An 18,264-nucleotide genomic window follows, 5' to 3' on the forward strand; every position below is an offset into this window, starting at 1 on the left:
ATACATTCATACATGCATAGCAAACTATTAGAAGATATATAGAAATGATAAACCTCATATTCAGAATAAAGACTGACTTCTGGGGAGAAAAAAACCATTCTTTTAATAAAAATAAAGGAAACATATAAAGCAGGAATTCACTAAAAATCATGTGCAATTTTCTTTGTATGGGAATGTAAGGGGTAAAAATGGGATGGGGGTGAGTTAAGGTCCTAAGCAAATGGGTATAGAGTTTCTGTTTGGCATGATGAAAAAGTCCTAGAAATGGATAGTCGTGATGGTTGCACAACACTGCAAAAGTATTTAATGCCCGTGAATACTTTAAAATAGTTAAATAGTAAATTTCATGCTATGTATACTTTGTGACAATTTTTTTAAAATCCTAAACAAGGTGAGGGATAGAATCCAGAACACAGGCAGAAGGATTAACTTCTGAGGAGGAAGTGAGATAGCTTCTCTATCATTAACAGGAGGGAATGCAGAAAAGATGTATACAGACAAAAATTCTAAACAATCATCATGAAGAAAAGGCAAGCAAGTTGACCAAAGAAAAGAAGTTGCCTACACAATGTTGAGGGCCCACTGGAGGCCTTATGAAATGTTATGAAGAGACAAGCTCCTGAATAAATATCAATCGGAAACTGATTTTCAAAAACATTTGCACTAGGTAGAAGTTAGACAAGATTATCTCCAAAAGCCCTTGGTTTATGATTCTATGAAATTCTAAGAGGATTGTATCTACTGGTCAAATGAACGGAATGTGAGTATTGGTAGATGGCATACAGCTTAAAACAGTGTTTCTTAAACTTGCCTGATCATAGGAATTGAATCACTTGAGGTATTTATCTCAGGTGTCACTCCAGACTTAATGAATCAAAATTTCCAGGAATGGAACCTGAGATTCTAAATATGTGTTTGGAACTAGCAACCCCAGATTATTCTTAGGATCTGGCATATTTGAGAAACTCTGGCCTGGAAATGGCACTGAAAGCAAAGAACAAATTGAGTTCTACCACTTCCCAAAGAATGCGTTGGGGGCACAGTGGAGGAAGAAGTAAGTGTAATGAGGATTGGAGGGAGGTAAGTAGAGAGCAAAAAACAAAAAAAGTAAGGCTGCTGTGGAAGCAAGAGACATAATGCCAAACAGGGAAAACTCAATCTTGAGTAAAATCAAAAGGTACAGTGGGTAGGGGAGGACAATTTGTACATAGGGGGACAATGACTATAAGAAAATAATCATTAGCTTTGCATGTGTTAAATTTTTAAATTTATTTATAATATCTATAAAAGTTTAAAATTTGAATATATATATTGCTCTGTGTCCATACATATGTAGTCCTTTAGATTAGAAACTAAACTTTACAAAGTTATCCTATAACAATTGCTGAGTGTTAAATAAGCTCAGCTGTGCTCCCAATAATACACCTTTTAATAAGGATAGCCATAAATCATTTAAGATAGCCACTCTGCTCACAATTGAAAAAACTTGGAATCAACCAACATGTCCTTTAGTAAGTGAATGGATAAATAAACTGTGGTACATCCAGACAATGAGATATTATTCAGCCCTAAAAAGAAATGAGCTATCAAGCCATGAAAAGACATGCAGGAACCTTAAATGTATATTACTAAGTGGAAGAAACCAATCTGCAAAGGCTACATATTATATGATTCCAACCATATGACATTCTTTTAGAGTTGAAACAATGGAGACACTAAAAACATCGGTGGTTGCCAAGGGTTGGGAGAAGGGGAGAAAGAGAAGAATTAGGCAGAGCACAGAGGATTTTTAGGGCAGTGAAAATACTCTTTATGTTAGTATAATGATGGACACATTATCACTATACGTTAGTCCAGACCCATAGATTGTACAATACCAAGAGTGAATTGTAATGTAAACTATGAACTTTGGGTGATTACGATGTGTCGGTGTAGGTTTAGCAATTGTAATGTATGTACCATTCTGGCAGGGGGGGTATGTTGATAGTGGGAGGAACTATGCATATGTGGGAGCAGGGAGTATATGGGAAATCTCCATACCTTCCTCTCAATTTTGCAGTGAACCAAAAACTGCTCTAGAAAACAAACAAACAAAACTTCTTTTTAAAAAAGAAAAACTTAGAAGAACACCAAGCTAGAAATACACAATACGGAAGAACCCTGGAGGAGGAGTGGCAGGTGGCGGGGGTGGGGGTGGGGGGTTAGTAATTATTGTGCAGGACTCATGTTTCAGGAAGAAGGCTTTTCGGGCTGATTGTTTAAAAAACAGAAAGGAAAAAGCTAGCCAGCAATCTTCCTAACCTTGTGACCTGTGAACAGAAAGACATTCCCACTTTAAAAATATAGCAGTGTGAGTCAAAATGAGTTTATTATAAGCTGTACTTAGAATGAGAAATAAAAACCCAGAACCTACCATTTTTATACTGCTTTATAAAGTCAGCTACCTAAAATATTTATTTTTCCTTTTATGTAACACACTGATGTGCAGCTCCTTAAGAGTTTCGAGGTTATTTACCAAGCTACAAAGCATCTACTAGTTCTACTCTCTTAATTAGTAGTAGCAGTACACTATAACATGTTAATTATGATACTCAAAGATGGGGAACACCTAATAAGCCCGTTTTAAGCCTTACCACAACACACAATGAAGAAATAACATTTGCTGATTTTCTCTGGAACAGCAGACATTACCATTTTATAGCAGTAACAGTAACAGTTGTAAGAACTTCAACTACCACCTGAAGTTAAGAGTATGAGCCTCGGTAAAAGACTTCAATATTATACATGAGACATTTTTTTTTTAAAAAAGCAGAACTTAAAATACGCACATCTGCTAGATAAAGAGAACAAAATCCTATTATGCTAGACATATTTGTAAAATCAATCCCCTCCCTCCCCTACCACATACCCTTCATCTCCATATACGACCTTCAATTACTTAAGATACTATAAGGTGAAATCAGTCTCAGATGGTGATACTTAAAACAACTCCCCATTTAACTTCACATATATTTTAGTGTTGTTTGTTGCTTCTATTTGCAATTCATGTATAGAATCTAACACTTATAGCCTTGCTGATTCTTGGACCAGCAACATCAACATCATCCAGGAGCTTGTTAGAAATGCAGACTCTAAAGCCCCAATCCAGACCTACAAAATCAAAATGTGCATTTTATAGGCACATTAAAATTTGCTAAACCCTCACCTACAGGATTAAACACCATCCAAAGGCAGAGGAAAAAACAATTCCTCTTTGAAGATCTGCCACTATTTAACCTCGGGAAAGGTCAACCAAAATGTGACCTTCCTCATCTATAAAACAAAGGCTTGGAAATGGCCCCCACCTACTCTAAAATCCTTTTAGTCCATAAAATCACCAGAAGAATATCTGAATTTTCAATCCGTTTATCAGCTGCCACAGGATTTTTATAAGAAGAGCTAAGGATTGCATATTTATTGCAGAACTATCACACTTCAAAGTTGAAAACCATTAAAAAAAGTTTTCAAGTAGCCAATAATTACAAGATATAACAGCTAAGCAAAAAAAAAAAAAATTTCTAAGTGAACACTAATTTTTCTCTATTAACTGACCAAAAGATTCCACAAACACTTAAAACTTTTTGGTCAAAATTGTTATTAACCAATGACTATTTAAAACTTAATTAGACCTGAATAATCCTACAGAATTATAAAAATACCATACTGTATCAATACATATGTAGTCCTTTAGATTGGAAACAACTTTACAAAGTTATCCTGTATCAACTTCTGAGAGAGAAGAAATCAAATTTGAGGATCAGCTCGGTGCTTCAATTGCTATTTATCATGAACTTACCTCTTTTGGTGTTAAAACAATTGAGTTTTATAGAACAGTAAAAGAAAAAAAAACCACCTCTATGTGCATCCTAGCTTTGTTACTACAATAATTTAAAAATATAAAAGTAACAGAAGCTGTAATTTTTCTTGCACAAAACAAACTTACATTTTACTTCCTCCAGATAGAACAGGTGAGTTCTCAAGTAGTACTTCTCAAACCTTAATATGCATATGAATCACCTGAGGAGCTTGTTAAAATGCAGATTCTGATTCAGAAGATCTGGGTAGGGGTCTGAGAGTCTGCATTTCTAGCAAGTTGCCTAGTGATACCAAATTTATTCATAGAGCAAGTAGCAAGCTTCTAAAAAAAAAAAAGCATAATTTACAGTATTTAGATGGTCATTGTTTGCAAAGCACCAGTCTTGATAATGTGTCCAATTAAATTCCTAATTAAGCAACATAACACTTTTCTGTCCTCACTTGACCCGTAATACGGACATGATATTTAAGCCCTCCATCATTCTTAATATCTAGAAAACTTATCCGTAACCTTCCTTCTACCTCTCTTTCTTTTTGATCTTTTCCCATGCTCCTCATACATGTGGGTGCATCACAGAATTCCATTCATAGCTTCATCTCTTCCATTTCTAATGCTTTCCCTGGACCACCTACATGCCAATGGTCCAACTTCTGCATCTCCGGCCTAGATGTCTCCCAGTCTTAGATCCATTTACTCAACTACCTGACAGACATTTCTGTTAGTCTTCATAAGTACCTCAACATAAAATATCTCAAACTGAACTCATCAATACCTTACACTCCAACTTTTCAACCAACTTTTTCAACCCTGTATTGACTTTGTGACCAGCACCACCATCCACCCATTTTGTCCAAACCACATTTTTTTAAGACTCCATCCTTCTCCCTCATCAAGTGCAATTAATCCCATGTTCTAATTATTTCTCAAATTTCATGTCTTCCTCTCTAATGTCAATATCAATCTGGACATGGATCATTTCCGATCTAGTTACCACAGTAACTGGTTTAACCAGTCTTCTTGCTTCCAATCTCATTTTCCTCCTCAATTCCACCCTTCAGACTACTGTGTAATCTTTGCAAACATAACTTGATAGCTTTTCCCTATTAAAATTCACCAATGATTCCCCATTACCTTTGGGAAAAAGTAATAACTTTTTTTAGCACATCATACAAAGCTCTTCACAATTCTGATTTTGTCTCTCTCTCCAGTGTTAACTCCCCTTAACAGTCAGCATGTACTCTTGCCATGTCAAGCTATTTGCAGCTCCTTGAAAGTGCCACATTCTCTAATGACTCCATGTGTTTGCATAGGCCATTATTTGCTTTGCTTAAAATGCACTTATTATGCTAAGTAATCTTCTTTAAAGACTCTACTCAAGCATCACAATCTTTAAAATGCCTTTTCCAATCACTTCAAGTCTGAGTTAGGTAACACCACAAACTGTGCTCCCTCTATTATAAGGTTTTGCCTGTATATACCTCTATTCTAGTATTTATCAAACTATATTATAATTGCTGGTTTATTCATCTCTTCCACTAGACTGAGCTCATCAATTAGTCCTTTTAAGAACAGATTGTGCAGTACACGGTAGGTTCTCAATATATGTTTGCTGAATAAACTGTCTTGAACTATAGTCATGAATAATTATCATGGCTACATATTTAAACTATAAATAACTTCTATTAACTGTGTCTATAGCGTAATAAACTTACCTCGCTTTATATACAGGCTTAACAGAACTTCATAAGACTTCACAAAACACAGAATTCCTAACGTATTCACTTAATTCCCAACAATCTAAAGTTATTTGTGAAAAATAATAGAATAGCTTTCTGAATATTGTGTTAAACTGAGTTATTTTAATTTCACTGACCAGAATGTTTAGACAAATAAAACATCAGTCTCTTCTCCAATGTTCAGACAAATAAAAGCACTAGTCTCATATTCCAATGAGGGAAGGAGTATGGTAAAACAATGTATCAATTGTTCAGGTGGCTTAGGTTTGCATACTATTTCTTTTTCTTTTTGGGGGGTGGGTGTACCCCCACGGCTTGTGGGATCTTAGTTCCCCAACCAGGGATTGAACCCAGGCCCTTGGCAGCGAAGCTCTGAGTCCTAACCACCGGACTGCCAGGGAATTCCCTATTTCTATATACTAGCTACATGACCCTGTATAACAATGAACACCTCCAAGCCTCAGTTTCTTCAATGGAAAACAGATAAAATTGCATACCTACCCCACAGATTATTTCAAATATTAAGATATGAATGTGAAAGCATTTCTATAAACCATTAAGTGCTAAACAAATCTGAACTACTGTATTAGCTTCCATCCCAACGTATGCCGAAGATTCCAGTTGCAAAATAGTTTCATGGGCTACAACAACCTCCTATACGCACCCCGTATGTCTCTCCAATGACTAAAAATTCATAAATAAAATTAAGTTACCGGATCACCAGAGCACAAGACTTACTTAATAGTCCTCAATATTCTTATGTGGTTGAAGTAATTAATGATATTTAACTTAATAATAAACTGATATGTTCTTAAAAAGTGGTTATTTTATAAATCTCAAAGTAAATCTCAAGGTAAGTTGTTGGTACAGTCATTTAAATTTCAGCTCCATTAAAAAAATTAATTGGAGGACAAAAATCAGCAGGGAATATTTAGAGATATTTTCTTCTATTAACTATTTAGACTGGGTACTGTCTATTGACATATAAGCTTGATCCTCTAGAGACTAATATGAAAGTTAAAAGGTCACCATTACAAAACCAAGACTTTCTTTCCCCCCAAGTTTCTGGCTTATTTCTCAGATATGCTTGCTGGTCTATCAATTAGAAGAGAAAATTTGCTGCATTTTTCTAAACTAAAAAAATGATAGAGCACATTAATTCTGCTCTCAGCAATATCTTTCTTTGTTAAATAGGGACTTAGGAGGATTATGGACTATATTAAAAGAACTGTTTTCAGTCCCTTTTCCAATATTTATAAAAATAGGATTCCTTAACTTTCAAAGGGCAAAACTCCTTTAAAAAAAGAAAAAACAAAATCTACTACAAAAGTCAGCACTTCGGTACCTGATTGTGGTAACAAGGCCAAAATCCAAGACGAAGCCCTTTATTGCACATCGTGTTCCAACAGCTTGGGCAGCCCCATCTTGCGACCTCTCCAGATTGGCTGCTCCTGCTCTCTCTACTGCAGAGAGAACTTCAATTAGAGAAATTCTGAAGCTCGTAAATCTAAACTGGATACTCCCCTCATTGGAGGTAAGGATGGTAAGAATCACTAAAGAGATTCAAATTAGAGAAGGTTTCATATATATCCAAGTGGCTTGAAACCACTGTAATGCAGGCAGCTGAGAGTCTTATTATGCAAGTCTATTCACCTAAAAAAAAAATCTTAAGGAAAAGAATGGCAGCAAATTATTAGATAACCTGAAAAAATAGGTTATATAATCATAAATCTCTAAAGAGGAAATATTCTCCACTAAACCTGTGTAGAATTTATATCTTATAATACAAACTTATAGCTGACCATTCATGTTCATAATCCTTATGAGAAAAGCAAGCAAGAAAAAAACTAGGACACATTATCAACCACTTTTCATGCCCTAAAATAACTTCATTGAAAAAATGATTGGTTAAAAACCACTGGTTAGGAAGGAGAGGTTTCCCTGCTGACTTAAGCCTAGCTGCCTAAGCAAGGCTTTAGAAAATGTCTTCACCTACAACAGTGCAAAGGCAGAAGGAGCAGAGGCTATGGCGGTCTTCCTAGTGACACTTCCAAGTCACATAAATGGGGTATGTTTCTGGGACAGACTGCCAACAAGTTACTGAAAGAAGAGAAACAAGAACAGCAAAAACCTGACAAATAAACAGGCCAATGCCCTCATGTGTTTTATTATGACATAAAAGGTAAGTCTTAACTAAAGTTACCTTGAGGCTATCAGATCGAAATCACATCCTCCATACTAACATTATCCAATTTGTGAAAAACTGAATTGGTTTTCAAGCTGATTTTCCACAAAAATTTGTTCCACAAAAAATGACATAAAACATGTATAAAACATTTCTTAGACCAAGCAAGTAAGAAGCCACATCCCAAAGAACTTCAGGAATTAAGATTTTTCAATCAGAGTTATAAAAAAACAATTTTAACCACTTTTACCACCATGAATTTTAATCAAAAGTGTTCTGGTATGTGCTATGCAACAGAATGAAGTTAAAACTTTTGAGATACTGTAACCTGTATTTACTAAATAATTTAACAATGATTTTACCTTACCTGAGTGTGAAAATTTGAAATGGTGGTTGTTTCAATATCTTTCTTGCCCAGAATTTCCATTTTCACTGGAGTGTTGGGGAAATTAAAAGCAAAGTAGTCCAAGAAGTCTGGGAGATAAGCGGCCGCTCCATGCACTATTGCTAAAGCATAGTAAGCAGCATTTTTCTCATTTTCACTGAATGTCAAAGCAAGAAACTCCTCAGAAAATCTCTCCATCTCCATTGGAGACAAAAATGAGAGTTCATCCATGTAAGCATGAAGGACAAGAGCACCACCATTGGACTGGTGTTCCTCATGAATAAAGTTGCTAAATTTAGTACCTGTTTTTAAGAAATTTCTACGAATAGAATGTTCCTGGTGAGTCATAAAAGGTGTTTGTACTCCCTGGGGTACCCGATATTCTTGCATGCCCAAATTTAATCGACACAGCTGTTCATCTTTCAGATACCTGAAGGACTCCTTATTAACTCCTGAAGTGCTATTTATTTGTCCTTGGGTGAGGATTTCCTTACTGATGCGGGTCAGGCCAGCACAGATGGTTTGTACTTCCTTATTGTACATTTTAAGGCGTCTTCCTCGCATATCTTCTCGGTGTTTCTTTTTCTTTTTCTTCTTTATTTTCTTCAAGACAAAATCATCAGCTCTCTGGGTTTTACCATTTTCATCTGGTGTTTCTGGCCACAATAATTAAAAAGAAGTTAGTTGCTAGGCCTTATGTCAACATACAAGCTTCTTAAGGTATGCAATCTCAAATTAAATAGCCTATTCTCAGTTTCTCTGAATTTGCCACTATAATTTACATGTTTATAAAATGAATGAGACAAAGATCTTAAAATACAAAAACATTCTGGATTGAAAATTATGCTAAAAAGTAGGTAATGCAAAGGTAAGCATATAACAATATGACTTACAATCAAAACTAAAGATAATATCCAAATAATTTCACATATGCCATACTGTATGGAATATCTGTTCAGGAACCACTGTAAAATCTAAATTAAAGCTCACCATATTTTGCTGTTTGTCTACAAGTTACTATGATATATACAGGCGAATCAAAGACAAATTAAGCTGTTAAGACACCATTTTGCCTAACAAATTGGCAAGACTGGGGGTGGGAAAGAATTCTTATACACTGTTGCTAGAAATATAAACTGGTACAACCTTCATGGAGGGCAATTTGGTACCCCCAAAATGAATATGCACCAAAGCCTTGGAAATATTTATAATTCTTGGTCCCATAAATTCCACCCCCAAGTAAAAAGTACCCAAGAAAATAACTAAGAAAAGTTAACATAAAGATATCCATGACAGTGTTATTTAGGGAATCCCCTAAATGACTAAAAACAGAATATGGATTAAACTCTGGTACTTACATACATGATAAAATACTACCCAGCCATTCTAAATTATATTATAGGTAAAAAGAACTGACAAATTACAAGGTTATGAAATGTTTACATTGTCATGCTTCCAGAAAGCCTTCTCTAACAACTCTTTCCCACCCAATTTGGATAGCTACTCCTACTATGTGCTTCCTTAATACTGTACTTCCCCTATTACAGCACTTAACACATTAATTTTCCACCTTTCCTCTAGACTGTAAGCAATCTAAGGTCAGTGGTATATATCTTACCTTTCTTTCCAGAGCATCTAACATATGTATAATCTGATCTTACTTTTATAATATTAAATATTCATTCAAACATTATTAAGTACCTACTATATGCCAGAGACACTGCTGAGCACTAGAGATACAGTGTTGACTGAGACAGATATGATCCCTACCCTCTTGGACCTTATAATCTATTTGGACTTCAAAGAGAAAGTATCAGTATGCTACTCTAGATGCTGGGGAAGCTCTCTTTAGGAGATGACATTTAGGCTGAGTCCTAAATAATAAGACAAGCCAGGCATGTTTTCTAGGGAAAAATATTCTAGAGAGAAGCAAAGGACCTAAAGAGAAAAACGTATGACTTATCTATTTCATATATACACAACACAGAAAACTATCTGGAAAAATATACACCAAGGTATTAATGCTAGTTATCTAGGCCGGTAGGATTATAAATGTCTAGCTTTCTTCTTTTTTGCTTACCTATATTTTCTAATTTCTACAATAAATATACATTACTTTTATAATTTAAAATATTACTTTTAATTTTTAAAGGATTATCACAGATTGATAAACCCAAAATAGAATGGCATCTTTATTTACTAGTTGGGAAATAGTCCCAGCAATAAATATTCAGGATTAAATAACAGGTATAGTCCTCACCAACCTTCAAGCTTGGTATGGTATTTATTGTATAGAATTTATCCACCCAAAAACAGTACTTCTGACATGATTCAAGTAATTCAGTGTTAAGACAGATACTCCAATTAATCCTATTACTACATCTGGGAAGAACAAGTTCAATAACTTTTACAGTAAAGAATTTACTTGGTATAATGTGTAAATATATGACAAATTGCACCACTCAATACAAAATCATTCCAAGTCACCAGACATTACAGAAATTATAAAACCTTCTAAGGAAAATATTTAAATGTACAAGTCAGACTTTAAAGTGAGTGTACAGATACCAGATGACTTTCATTCTGTTTAATATTTGATTTTAAACAACAAAAAGAAAGCCCTTCATTTGCAAGCATCACTTATAGGTAAACTGAAATCATATACCAAAATATAATGTAATTAGATTGTTTAAAGTGGCAAGAGGAAAAGCAATCTTTTATTTTATATGTAACTAAATCTTTGAGAATTCTTAAAATACACAGTAACAGTAATTTGTATTTCTTACCAGATAAAATTAATCTAAATACTTTTCCCATATATCAAATCAGTAATTTGGGCAATTCTCCCAAGCAACTAAATGTTAATGCAATTAAATATAAAGGTTAGACCAATTTTAAAATAGTCATCTAATTACCCTCTGCTAAATGTTTTGGCAATTTCACAGGGAAAAAAAAAAAAAGCAAAGAAAGAGAAAAAGAAAAAATACCTATGAATAGATAGGTTATTTTAAGCTTCAGAGGAGGTATTTGGTATGCAGAAGATGAATTGTGACCTAGATCTGCCACTGAAATTAACACCAAGAAGGAGCTGCCTTGATTGTAACACATTTTCTATACTACTATCAGCTTACCAATGGTATTTCTATCATGGCCAAGGCTCTGTGGGTTTCATTCCAAAACTCATTTATATGAGAACCATTTAATTAGTCTAACACAACCCATCTCAAAAAAAACACTGCACAAGGAAATGAAAAGGGCCTTAAATTGATTGTAATCTCATATTTCAACATAAAAGTCTAAAATATGAAATAAATTTCAATCTCCTCACTAATCCTATTTTTCAAATTTTGATTCTTATCTAAGGCTGAGATAAAGCTTGCCTTTGTTTATACAGAAATTTGAGACTACTTGTATCACACTAGCTAATGAATTTCCATGAATAAACAAAATTTATTTTTGAATTATTGTGATGGCAACTAATTGAGAATGGCATACATACACAAAGTTGTTAAAGGTTATTACAGTAAGTTAGTCACCGTTGCTTTAGAAGAATGATACTGGGGTTGTCTTTCCTAGCATTAAAAATATTATTTAAAAGAAAGTCTTTGCAATAAATATTTCAAATCAATGTTGTATACCTTAAACTTACATAATGTTGTATGTCAATTATATATCAATTTTTTAAAAAAACCAATGTCTCAAGTCTTCACAATCTTTCCATTTCTGGTAGAGTGTTTTTAGCTTTCCAGAGAATGTATTCAGGAAGTAATATTTTGAGTATTTCCCTACAGTGCAGAAGTGAATATTTATTGACATCAGTTCTTTTATAGAAAAAGAGCCAAGATACACTATATCTGTGATTAAGGAAAGCTTTCACATATCAAACTGTGAAATTAAATATAAAGAGAAGTATGTAACTCTACAGAGGAAGATACAAACATTTGAGAGATAAATTGCTGGCTGTCTTAAAAAAGGTCATTATAACTATAGATTAATACATGACACTATCAATAAAATCCTCATATGTGCTAATACCATTAATATTCTCAGCTATTAAATAGTATCATTTATTTAACATCACTATTGAAAGCTTTCATTAATGAAAAAAAAAATTACCTTTCCACATTACAAAACTTAAGTTTATTAACACCATTCTTATGTTTGAATTACAGCTTAGAACTGAAAAATACGTAATATCCTCACTTCCTAAAAATTATGGTGGATAAGCAAAAGCAAAACAATTATAATTTTTTTATATTTTATTAATCATAATAAAGAATAAAGGCTAAAGTTTTATTTTCTGAAAGTAAATTCTCTTTGGTCTTATTAAAAGTTCTTCCAGCTCCACATAACATCCTGACTAAAAAGGAAAAACAAAAAACTGCAGATCTGGAAGCCATCATTTTAGTAAATCACTGTACAGTTACAACACTGCCTTACTTTACCTGCCACCCCTCTAATTATGGTGTTTAAGAGTGATTGGCTAGATTTGAATCCCTGTCCTACCACTTCCTAGCAGTATTACCTTTTGCAAGTTAATTTCTTTGTACCTTGTTTCTCATTAGTAAAATGGGGGAAAACAACAGTACCTCCTCATAAAATCAGTGTGCAGAGTAAATGAAACAAAGCATATAAGTATTTAGAATAGTCCCGGAACATGACAAATACTCAACACATGTTAACTGCTATTATTACTGCAAAAAGTTTAATTGTAGAGGCAGTAGAGTATGTTATTGAAGAGCAGATGCTTTTACGGTTAGACACACCCAGGTTAATGTCCCAGCTCCACTACTCACTAAGACCTCTGGGCAAGCTCATAAATCTCCTTAAACTTTTACCATCTAAAATGTTATTAATGCTAGTATCTATTTCAGAGTTATTGTAAGAATTAAATGAGACAATGAATATAAAGCCCTCATCTCAGTATTTGACACACAATTAAGTCCTCCCTCACCATTTTTATCATTTTCATAATAATAATATTTGATAACATTCCTTGAAATAATTGGCAGTAATTCTGGGATATCAAAACTAGAGCTAGAGGGACTTCCCTGGTGGTCCAGTGGTTAAGAATCTGCCTTCCAGGGACTTCCCTGGTGGCGCAGTGGTTAACAATCCGCCTGCCAATGCAGGGGACACGGGTTCGAGCCCTGGTCCAGGAAGATCCCTCATCCCACAGGGCAACTAGGCCCGTGTGCCACAACTACTGAGCCTGCGCTCTAGAGCCCACAAGCCACAACTACTGAGCCCACGTGCCACAACTACTGAAGCCTGTGTGCCTAGAGCCCGTGCTCCGCAACAAGAAGCCACCGCAATGAGAAGCCCATGCACCTCAACGAAGAGTAGCCCCCACTCGCCACAACTAGAGAAAGCCCACACGCAGCAACGAAGACCCAACGCAGCCAAAAATAATTAATTTTTTTAAAAAAAGAAAAAAGAGGGCTTCCCTGGTGGCGCAGTGGTTGAGAGTCCGCCTGCCGATGCAGGGGACACGCGTTCGTGCCCAGATCCCGGAGGATCCCACATGCCGCGGAGCGGCTGGGCCCGTGAGCCATGGCCGCTGAGCCTGCGCGTCCGGAGCCTGTGCTCTGCAACGGGAGAGGCAGCAAAAATGAGAGACCGCCGTACCGTAAAAAAAAAAAAAGAAAAGAATCCGCCTTCCAATGCAAGGGACGCAGGTTCAATCGATCCCTGGTCAGGGAGGTAAGATCCCATATGCCGCGGGGCAACTAAGCCTGCATGCCACAACTGGAGAGAAGCCCACACCCCGCAAAGAAGATCCCGTATGCCACAACTAACACCCAACACAGCCAAATTAATTAATTAATTTTTAAAAAAAAACTAGAGCTAGAAATTATCAACCTAGAGTACAATGAGGTGGACCACAGAGAATCACATTAAAAGGGGAAAAATCTCTGAAAGAGGGAAGAAAACTATTATTCATCAAGTGTCTGCTAGGGATCATGTATGTTACCTCATTTTAATCTCCAAACAAACCAGTGAAGTGGATATATAAATCCTTTTTACGGAGAAAAAAACAGAGCTTGAAACAAGATATGTTACCTATATTAGGTCACAAAGGTAACAGGTGACAACCTAGATTCAAACTCTTACCTGACTCCAAAACTCTTCTTTCTGCCTTCTCTATCTACTCCCCTTAGGTGATCAACTAAAATTATCTAATTACAACTAATGGACTTGAGGTGGCTTGGAAAAGCCTCCAATAAATGGAGCATCACTACATTCAACAAATAATTTACTGAGTGCCCACAACAAGATAATCCTACATAATCACAAAAATAACATTATTTAGGTTATGCAAAAAATGTCCTTAAAGGCCTGTTTGCCTCTCTCTAGGCGGGTAAAGTAAAATATCAGTCCCTGAAGGTGTTGCTCTGATAAATGAGATTATCTGTTTATCTCAGTCCTCTGTATAATCCCCCAATAATTCCCTACTCCTATCACTGAAAACAATAAACTATTTCTAAATTAAAATTCCTGCCAATAGCTTTTTGACATCACAGAAAATTTCAATTTGTTGTGTGACTTAAGGACTCTTTCCCTGTGAGAGCAGTTGGGCAGTTGGTCAAAGATGAAAAATGTGAGAAAGAAAGGCTGACTCACTAGAGTATATAAGAGCAATCCTGTCATTTTAATGACAGTGGAGAAGAGAGCTATGGAAATCAACTTCCTCCTTTCCTTTTTAAAAAAAATATTAAAATACTACTAAAATCATTAATTTATTAGCCAAGAATAATTAAGAAGAAGCATTACTTTTTTTGATGGAGTTTTTTTTTGAGGAAGTTTGTTCTAGGCTTTTATGAGCAATAAGAGGGACAGAAAAAATTAAGATTTCAAAAGACACAGGTAACTATCATTTAATTAAGATTCAAGCCTGTTGCTTGCAAGAATCAAACAATATTTTAGTATCTCTTTATTAACAATGCAAATGTGTTTAGTGGAAAGTGAAAAGCTAACTGGACCATGAGTCATAAAAACTGGGTTCTAGATTCAGTTCTATCATATACTAACTAGAAAAGCTGAAGTGTGACACTTCAGCTCTTCAAAAGTCACTATACTTCCCATTTTACATATAAAGCAAGTTTACCTTAGCATTTACAGATTAAATTTTTGTTTCAACTATTTATGAGCAACTCCAAATGTCTGGAATCAAAATTTATAATTAACCTATACATGAATTTGGATTGAGTACTGTCGGGTTGGTGTGCAGGAACAGGTCTCTCAGTTGAATGATCTATCTCAGGGATCAGCAAACTTCTACGAAGAGCCAGATCATATGCTTTGCAGGCCATATCGTCTATCCCACCCAACTACTGTCTATACTGCTGTAGTGCAAAAACTCCCAGAGACAATACAACTGAATGAGTGGAGTGGTGTCCCAATAAAATTTTATTTCTGGACACTGAACTTGAATTTCATATGATTTCATATGTCATGGGTTTTTTCCAACCATTTAAAATGTAAAAACCATTCTTAGCTCAAAGGTTGTACAAAAATAGGTAGTGGAACTTGATTTTTGAAAAAGGTACAAAAGTAATTCGATGGAGGAAGGATGGTCTTTTCAACAAAAGGTGCTGGAGCAGTTGGATATCATAGGCAAAAAAAAAAAAAAAAAGAACCTCAACCTAAACCACACACATTATACAAAATTAACTCAAATGGATCAGAGATTCAAACGTAAAAGTTAAAGTTAAATAAAACTTTTGGGAAAACAACAGGAGAAAATCTATGGGACCTAGGTCTTAGGACCTCAGACATGACACCAAAAACATAATCTATAAAAGAAAATCAACAAATTAGACTTTAACAAAATTTAAAATGTTTGCTCTCTGAAAGACCCTGTTAAGAGGATGGAAAGACAAACAACGGAGTGGGAGAAAATATTTGCAAACCACTATTCTGATAAAGAATATACATATCTGTAATATATCAAGAATTCTCAAAACTCAATAGTAAAAAAGCAAACAATTCAATTAGAAAATGGGCAAAAAACTAAAGAGACATTTTACTGATGAGACTATATGGACAGCAAATGATGGCATGAAAAGATGTTAAGTATCACTAGCCATTGGGGAGATGCAATTTAAGTCCATGATGAGGTATCATTACACATTATTAAAACAGATAAAATAAAAATAGTAACAATACCAGACACTGGCAAGGATGTGGAGAAAGTGGATCTCTCATATATTGCTGGTGGGAATGTAAAGTGGTACAGATATTCCAGAAAATAGTCTGGCGATATCTTCCAAAAACAAAAACAAAACATATACTTAACCACATGACCCAGCAATTGCATTCACAGAAAAATGAAAATTTACATCCACACAAAAACCTGAACATGAATGTTCATAGAAGCTTTATTCATAATGGCCAAATTAGAAACAACCAAAATGTCCTTCAACAGGTGACTAACCTGTGGTATATCCATACCATAGAACACCACTCGGTAATGAAAAAAAATGAGCTGTTGATACATACAACTTGAACAGGTCTCAAGGACATGCTGAGTGGGAAAAAAGTCTCAAAAGATCACATACCATATATATTCCATTTATGTAACATCCTCAGAATGACTAAATTATGGGTTGGAGAACAAATTAGTGGTTTCTAGGGGTTGGGGAAGGTGGGGAGACACAGGAAGTTCTAAGATTACAAAGAGACAGCACAAGGGGCATCTTTGTGGTGATGGAATAGTTGTGTACCTTGACTGCAGTGGTAGTTAAACTAATCTACAGGTGTTAAAATGGCACAAAATTATACACACACCATTGTACCAATGTTAATTTGTTAATTTTCTGGTGTTGATATTATACAATAGTTATGTAAAATGTAACCTTCGGAGGAAATTAGTGAAGAGTAAAGACCTCCCTGTACTATTTTTGCCATTTCCTGTGAATATATAATTATCTCAAAATAAAAAGTTAAAAGAGTTTCTGAAAACCTGCGGATAAGGAAAGGGAAGACATAGTTCTGTAAATAACAAGGGTCTAGCCACTCTCCTTATTAATCTTAGAGTTGTTTCAAGGATCAAGCATGATAAAATAACAAAAAGCAGTTTTAACAGTACTTAATAACAGCCAGACACTTAAGTGCTTTCCACATATTGTCTCACTTAAGCCATAAACAATCTTATAAAAGAAATACCACAACCCCATTTTACAGACAGGAAAACTGGAACTGAGGGAGCTTAAAGTAATTTGTCCATGGTCACACAGTAAGTGGTAGAGCCACGATTTAAACTCAGATTGACTCCAGAGGCATGCCTCCAGCACATCACTATAACAAGTATAAAGATATTTAGTGGAAAAACAAAAGGTATCCATCAAAGTGTAGTGCAAAACCGTGGATTAAACAAAGGTTAAACCAGTTTATTTTCTGTAAGATTCTCAGAACTTTTAAAATGCCAGTGTGTGTCATATAGCTAGGAGGCTATTGTTTTTTCCCCAACATATTTGACAAGGGAATCTTTCCCTCCAGAATATACAATCCAACAGTCTCTCATTCAAAAGTCAAAATGTTTACACTGGAGTTATTGTGGTGATCATTTTGCAATATATACAAATAATGAATCATTATAATATTAAAAATAATATGTGTCAATTATATCTCAATTTTTTAAAAAGCTAAAATGTTTAAATGACCTAATCTTAACCCACTTTCCTCCTTCACATACTAGCAAACCACAAATGTTTGGACTGCACTGTCCACTGTGGTAGCCAAGAGCCAAAAGGACTATTTAATTATAAATTAATTAGAAATAAAATTTAAAATTCAGTTCCTCAGTCACACTAGCCACATTTCAAGTCTTCAAGATCTGTTCAAGGGCCACATATGACTAATGGCTACCATACTGGACAACACATTTATAGAAAACATTTTCATCATCATAGAAAAGTTCTGTCAGGCAGCACTGGGTTAAAAGTTTGTTTTTGTTTGTTTTTTAAAGACATGGCCTCTGCAATTTTCAGAGACGCACACTGTGTTATGAACTATTATACATGTGTTTGCCGCTATCCTCCCATAAAAGGGGACTAGGGCAGAAATTCTTAATAGGACTGGCTACTGTCACTCTGATGCC

General features: G+C 35.1%; 1 protein-coding gene across 1 annotated transcript in view; it reads right to left on the bottom strand.

Annotated features, from left to right (window-relative positions):
• Positions 1-18,264, bottom strand: part of RSBN1 (round spermatid basic protein 1) — a 39,539-nt gene that overhangs the window by 18,440 nt on the left and 2,835 nt on the right. The window contains exon 2 of the mRNA XM_065885632.1: positions 8,145-8,818. Within this exon, the coding sequence (XP_065741704.1) occupies positions 8,145-8,818 (674 nt within the window). The remainder of the gene's footprint in view (positions 1-8,144; positions 8,819-18,264) is intronic.

The sequence above is a fragment of the Phocoena phocoena genome, chromosome 1 (assembly GCF_963924675.1).
Source record: "Phocoena phocoena chromosome 1, mPhoPho1.1, whole genome shotgun sequence".
NCBI classification, from domain to species: domain Eukaryota; kingdom Metazoa; phylum Chordata; class Mammalia; order Artiodactyla; family Phocoenidae; genus Phocoena; species Phocoena phocoena.